Source organism: Trypanosoma theileri, assembly GCF_002087225.1.
Source record: "Trypanosoma theileri isolate Edinburgh chromosome Unknown TM35_Tth_56_V1, whole genome shotgun sequence".
Lineage (NCBI taxonomy): Eukaryota > Euglenozoa > Kinetoplastea > Trypanosomatida > Trypanosomatidae > Trypanosoma > Trypanosoma theileri.
The window spans coordinates 8,251-15,145 of NW_021639898.1; the positions used below are offsets into that span (position 1 = coordinate 8,251).

The 6,895-nt window shown below is 40.2% G+C and overlaps 4 protein-coding genes across 4 annotated transcripts; all 4 read right to left on the reverse strand.

The window, feature by feature from the left end:
- Positions 1 to 31: 31 nt before the first annotated feature.
- Positions 32 to 880, reverse strand: TM35_000561010 (uncharacterized protein; the record flags this gene model as incomplete). The annotated part of the gene is made up of 1 exon (XM_029030811.1): positions 32 to 880. The coding sequence occupies one exon, from the start codon at positions 878 to 880 to the stop codon at positions 32 to 34; it is 849 nt and encodes a 282-aa protein (XP_028877869.1).
- An 845-nt stretch (positions 881 to 1,725) lies between these two features.
- Positions 1,726 to 2,685, reverse strand: TM35_000561020 (uncharacterized protein; the record flags this gene model as incomplete). Its single annotated transcript, XM_029030812.1, has 1 exon — positions 1,726 to 2,685. One exon carries the CDS (start codon positions 2,683 to 2,685, stop codon positions 1,726 to 1,728), a length of 960 nt encoding a protein of 319 aa, XP_028877870.1.
- An 855-nt stretch (positions 2,686 to 3,540) lies between these two features.
- On the reverse strand, positions 3,541 to 4,635 carry TM35_000561030 (uncharacterized protein; the record flags this gene model as incomplete). Its single annotated transcript, XM_029030813.1, has 1 exon — positions 3,541 to 4,635. One exon carries the CDS (start codon positions 4,633 to 4,635, stop codon positions 3,541 to 3,543), a length of 1,095 nt encoding a protein of 364 aa, XP_028877871.1.
- Positions 4,636 to 5,204: 569 nt separating this feature from the next.
- TM35_000561040 (uncharacterized protein) lies at positions 5,205 to 6,062 on the reverse strand (the record flags this gene model as incomplete). Its single annotated transcript, XM_029030814.1, has 1 exon — positions 5,205 to 6,062. The coding sequence occupies one exon, from the start codon at positions 6,060 to 6,062 to the stop codon at positions 5,205 to 5,207; it is 858 nt and encodes a 285-aa protein (XP_028877872.1).
- Positions 6,063 to 6,895: the final 833 nt, after the last annotated feature.

Sequence of the window (6,895 nt, forward strand, 5' to 3'; positions counted from 1 at the left end):
CCTGAGTCACACCACACCACCACCACTACAATCAGCACACAAGAATACAGGCCAGTGTAACCACAATCAGTAGTGGTACACGCACCCACACAGAACTGCTGCTACTGCTGCTGCTGTCTGCATCACCCTTCTTGTTGTTTGTGAGTTCAGGAGGAAGTGTTGTTGTTGTTGTTGTTGTGGTGGTGGTGGTGGTGGTAGTTGAGGAGTTGGCACTTCCAACATCACCTTCTTGGGTACTTGTTGCTTCCGTCCCTTCAGATGTACGTTCGTTCTCATTCGATACGGCATTAGAACCAGCATCACCCGCTGGGGCTGTACCGTTAGGAGAAGATGGAGGTTGTGATGTTTTACTTTCACTGCCTTCACTGTTTCTGCTGATTCCAGTGTTAGGTGCACTTGCAGGTGCCTCAGGTCTACTAGCAGTATCAGTAGGTGCAGCAGCCTCTTGTTCTCCTCGAGGGCCCGGAGTTTCCTGGTCAGCGTGAGCACCAGCACGACCTCCTTCACCAGCAGCAGGATCTTTAACAGAAGAAGGATGACCTTCTTTTCCTGTTAAATCATGTTCTCTTGCTTTAGATGGATCCCCACCACCATTACTACCAGATGCATCTCTGTCAGGAGAAGTACAAGTATCACCAGTATCAGCACCAGTAGATCCAGTATCAGGACATGAACCAGTAGCAGGTTTAGCGGCAGCAGCGGCGGCGGCAGCAGGACAAGGTTGGGTGCCATTAGGGCAAGAACCACTAGGACCTGATTCCGGTAAAGGTTGAATAGAAGGAACAGGACCGTCAGGCTGTCCAGGCTCACCTGCCGCCACGCAAACAGAGGCAACACTCATAATTAGAGCCAGAAAATACAATACACGTCGCAACTGCATCTTGAGAAAGAAATATTCTTTTTCCTCTTTGGTAGTACAACTGGACGAAGGAAAAAAGAATCATATAGAAAAAAAAAACAAAGAATAAGACAAACACAAACAGAACGAGAGAAAAGAATAGAAAAACAAACAGAAGTCATAAGAAACTCAAACAAATCAACATAAACAATAAAGAAAATTTTTATAGTGGTAACTTGGACAATTAAAAGCAAAATAAAAAAAAGAAAATTAAAAGCAAGACCAACTTACCCAGTAAATACACAAACCACAATGCACACCAGTCATGCTTGAGTTCCTATGTAATTATGAATATAAATAATGCATTTATTAGTTTTATTAATTCCAAGAGCAAATCATCATCAGTGGAACAGGGCACAAAACACACAACCAACCCAGCAAACAATAAGCAAACAAAAAGATATTAACCATTAGCCCAATTTATCCAAGCAAACATAGAAATATACACCAACTATGGGTGTAAGTCTATATATATGTGTGTATATACGCAATTATAAATATAAATTCATCTGTTATTATTATTTTTTTTTCCACTCAAAAAAAACAATTCATCATTATCATTACAGTGCACGCCCACAGGCACACACACACACACACAGAGAGTCTCCAAGAACACACACACACACAATGGAGTAGCAATAATAATAATTATAGGATAAACACACAGAGAGCAAAAACACACAAAACACATTAACATTAAGAAACAAAAAAAGAAAAGAAAATCCCAACAGGTGGAAGATTAGTTAGACTGTAGTGTGGATGTATGCAAAAAAAAAAAGAAAACAAAGGATGACCTGAGTCACACCACTACCACCACACCATTACAATCAGTACACAAGAATACAGGCCAGTGTAACCACAATCAGTAGTGGCACACGCACCCACACAGAACTGCTGATACTGCTGCTGCTGTCTGCATCACCCTTCTTGTTGTTTGCAGTCTCAGGAGGGAGTGTTGTTGTAGTTGTTGTTGTTGTTGTGGTGGTGGTGGTGCTTGTAGCTGTGTTATTTGTTGATTCATCCCCTGCAGGTGTACTGACACTCCCAGCATTTATATTATCAGATGCTTTATTCCCCTCTGTTTCCGCTGGTGAAGTTGATGCAGGAGTCTCAGCACCAGCAATGACAGATGATTGCAATTCACTGTTTTCTTGTGGTTGTGGATTTGGTTGAGGTGAGGATTCCGTATTAAGTTCATTATCATTCCTTTGAGTCTCTTGTTCTCCTGAGCTCGTGGGGTTGTTGACTACTTTGCTGCTTTCTTCCGTTTGAGGAGAACCAGGGATTCCTTCTTGTGCGCTTTGTTGCGCTTGGACCTGTACATGAGCTTCTGATTGAGTAGGTCCCCTATGAGTTCTATCCTCTGGACTTGGTGTTGGTCCTCTTTTTTCAATTACATCAGGGTTTTGACTCTTCAGATTATCTAAATTCTCACCTGTTTCTTTGTCTGCCCGCAGTGTATTTCGATCGTTTTGCGAAACGTCATTATTTAATCCATCTCTCGTTGCCTCAAGAGCAGGAGAAAGGTCATTCGCATGTTCATGTCCCAAAGCCACACTGCTTTCAATGGCTTCTTCCCTGTTAGGGCATTGACCTTTCTCTTGAGAACCCTCACAATTTTTAGAATGATCATCAGGTTTATCACCTTTATGAGTACACTGAGAACCACCAGAAGAATCTGGAGCACAATTATTAGAATCGAGATCAGACGTGGTAGCAAGAGCTGGAGGACCACCAGATTCAACCGCCGTTACACAAACACAACCAATGCTCACAAGCAAAGTCATCAAACAAAAGACAAAACGCAACAACATCACGACAAGAGGCCTTTTTGTTTGGGTCAATTGGCTACATAAATAAATAAAAAACGGGAAATGTGTGCAAAAACAAAAAGATACAATACAATAAAAAAAAAGAAAAAGAGAGAAAACAACACAAGAAAATCAACAGTTATTAAAGAAAAAAATAAACATTTCAGTAATGAGTCACCAAAGAAACTACTCAATGAAGAATAAACGAAATAAAGTTAATAGCTGACGGTTCCATCACAACAGAATTCAGAGAAATATCGGTTTGCTAGAGTGAATAAGCAATTATGAATATAAATGAATCTTTTATTATTTGTTTTTTTCTCTCCGCAAAGCATATCATCATAAAAAGTACGGGTCAAAGCACAATGACCAAGCAAACGAGCAAGCAAAGAAAAATATATTAACCATTAGCCCATCTTACCCCAGTAAACACAGAAATATACACCAACTATGGGTGTAAGTCTATGTGTGTATATATACGCAATTATAAATATAAATTAATCTTTTAGTATTATTTCCTTTTCTCACTGCAAAAAGCAGTTCATCATCATTATCATCACAGTGCAAGCCCAGGTGCACACACACACAGAGAGTCTCCAAGGACACACACACACATAATGGAGTAGCAATAATAATTATTATAGGATAAACATAGAGAGAGAGCAAAAACACACACAAAACAAACATTAACATTAATAGAAACAAAAAAAGAAGAATATAATCCCAACAGGTGGAATATTAGTTAGATTGTAGTGTGGATGCATGCAAAAAAAGAAGAAAAAGAAAACAAAGGATGACCTGAGTCACACCACACTACCACCACCATTACAATCAGCACACAAGAATACAGGCCAGTGTAAACACTATCAGTAGTGGCACACGCACCCACACAGAACTGTTGATACTGCTGCTGCTGTCTGCATCACCCTTATTGTTGTTTGTGGATTCAGGAGGAAGTGTTGTTGTTGTGGTGGTGGTGGTTGATTTCTCACTGGTTGATGCACCCTCTGCGGGTTTTGTAACAGTAGTTTCACTCTCATTCTGACGAGTACTGGTTTTATCCGTGGATGAACTGCTAGAGGAGGCGTCACCTGTATTCTGGGATGGAGTAACAGAAGTCTCTTGGCTGTCAGTAGCGGCTGGTCCTGTTGCTTTTGTGGTCTCTCCATTTTGTGTATCATGACTATTTCTCACTTCCTGCTGTTGCGATGGTGATTTCGCTGGTTGTGAAGATCCACCATCCCCATTATTGGGTTCACCTTTAGCTGGTGTTGGGCCATCTCCACTGGGTACCCCTGATCTATCACCATGATGAACAGGTAGTGGAGTATCAAGAGCTGGAGCAGCAACAGGAGGAAGGGGACTCGCAGCTGGTGGTTCCGGAAGTTCAGAAGAAACTTCATTTCTGTTCAGATCTGAAGAACCTAAAGTGCCTGTGCTTTCTTTTGCTCTTAATGGATCCGAGATCTCTTCTACAGCCACACCTTGTGTATCAGCACGAAGATGTGTATTTCCTTCTTGCAATTCAAGTTGAGTCTTTCCCTGTGACTGTTTATGTCCATGCACACCAACTGAGCTGTCAGTACCATTGGGTTGAAGGGCACCAGGAGAACCCAAATCACCAACACCTTTAGAATTCGGAGAATGAGGTGTTCTCTCTATACCCAACTTCTCTTTCTTCTCAAGATCTACAGTGGATGACTCATCTCTCGGTAATTCCTCTTCCGTACCTGCTTCATCAACCTCAAGCCAATCATCATCCGCAGGAATAGCATGACGAACAAGAGAAGGAACACCTACAGTAGAAGTTTCAATAAGGGAATCAGAAGCTTTAGAACTATCAGCCCATACTAACCCACAATCACAACACAGTGTAAGAGTTAGTAAACAGAGCAGGTAACACCTCACCATTACAGACTTTGTCATTGTTGATGATTACTACAAAAGACTAATACAATAAAAAGGAAGAGCAGCAATAAATTAAAATAGAAACAAACAAACATACAGCAATACAACAAATATTCACAGTGGAAAAGAGAGAGAGAGAGAAGCAACTGCACAGTAAAGCAAGAAAAAAGAATATCCCGCTTGTATAATAATAATATGTACCCATTAATAGAAAAGAAAAAGAAAAGAACCCACAATACCCAAATAAGAGAGAACCAAACACACACACACACACACACAATACCCCATGGCTCTAGTTTATGTATATTAAATTACTCCACACACACATCTGTGTACTAGCAAGAGATGTATACCGTCAGTGAGCAGAACAGCCCAGTTTTCTGCAAACACACACAACGGAAAAAAGCAAGTAATGGAATTATTATAAAAAGAACACACACATACAAGCAAGAGAAAAGATATTCCAATTAAAAGAGAAAGCTGGTAAACAGATTATTAATTTATTCACCAATGGGGGATGTACGCAATTATGATTATGTTAGTTTAACCATTATTATTATTTGTCCTCAGATGATTCCCACTGTTCATTACACGGTAGCGGAGAACAACACAGCCACAATCAGCAGCGGTGCAGCAGTGCCCATCCACACAGGATTCACACTGCTGTCAACATTACCCTTATTCTTCTGCACAATGGGTGCGATGCTGCTGATCTCTGCGTTGGGTACAAGAGATGGAGTGGTGGTTGGTTCTTCAGTGGTACTAGTAGTGGTGGTGTTGGCCGTTGAATCAGCATTGCCGATCACGTGTGAACCTTCTGTAGCAGGAGTACCTGCAGCTGCAGAAGACTGATGGGTAGGAGTAGAGTTGGCCGTTGTACTTTTATCCGTTAAGTCCTGGTTACCTTGTGGAGTCTGGCTCTGTTCTTCAACTATTTTAATAGCTCCGTCTGTGGAGTCACTCCTCTCCACGTGATGAGCAGAAGTATTATCCACACTGTCACCACCTCTACCATCTTCGGCGGACGGAGAATCGGCACGTGTTATCTTTTCTTGATCCATGTCTTTCCCAGCATCTTGTTTTTCGTGTGAAGAAGTTTCTTCAGTTGCAGATAGGAGTTCTCCTGCAAGAACCACTTCCGGTTCCAGCTGCACTGAGTTATGTTCTCCACTCGGAGTTTGTTTCTCAGGCGGAACACGTTTGCCACACGACTTTGAACTTTCAGCAGAGTCTGAGTTACATGGAATAACTTCTTCCTTATAGAGAGTTGTAAAGACATTACCTGTACAGGAAACAGTACGTGTAGAATCATTAAAAGTGCACCACTCGCTCTTACCATCACCAGCTGTCCCATTAGGTTCATTCGTAAACGCGTTAGCTTCCATGCAGAGAGAGGCAACACTCAGCAGAAAAACCAGCAAACACACAACGGGTCGCATCATCATGGAAAGAATAATTCTTGGTTGTTTTACTTCACTTTGTTAAGGAGAAACATAACAGAGAAAAAAAAACAAAAAATAAAAAAAGATCCAACACAATAGAGACAAAAAACAAATGGTGGTAAAACACAACACAACAACATGAACAGTCACACTAAGCAACACTACCAGTATAAACAATAAAGAATCCAATAAAGAGACACAGCAAAAAAAACCCGAAAAAAAAGAAGTAATGAAAAATAAATTAAAAGCACAATGAATGCCCAATAAACATACAATAAAACAGAATAATGTGTTTGATGGTGCTTATATGCAATAATGAAATTATGTGTAACATTTAATGTTTTTTTTCTTTTCTCTATTCAAAGTAGATAATCATAACACCACAGGACAAAGCACATAAAGAACCTAGCAAATCATAAGCAAAGAAACAGATATTAACCATTAGCCCAATTTATCCAGTAAATACAAGAAATACACCAACTATGGGTGTAAGTCTATTTCTGTATATATATACGCAATTGTAAATATAAATTCATCTGATATTATTATTTCTCTTCTTCCCACTGCAAAAAGCAGTTCATCTTCATCATCATAGTGCAAGCCCAGTTGCACAGAGAGAGAGAGAGAGTCTCCAAGAAAACACACACACACTTAATGGAGTAACAATAATAATTATTATAGGATAAAAACACAGAGAGAGCAAAAACACACAAAACACAATTAACATTAAGAAACAAAAAAAGAAAAGAACTCCCAACAGGTGGAAGATTAGTTAGATTGTAGTGTGGATGTATGCAAAAAAGAAAAGAAAACAAAGGATGACCTGAGTCACACCA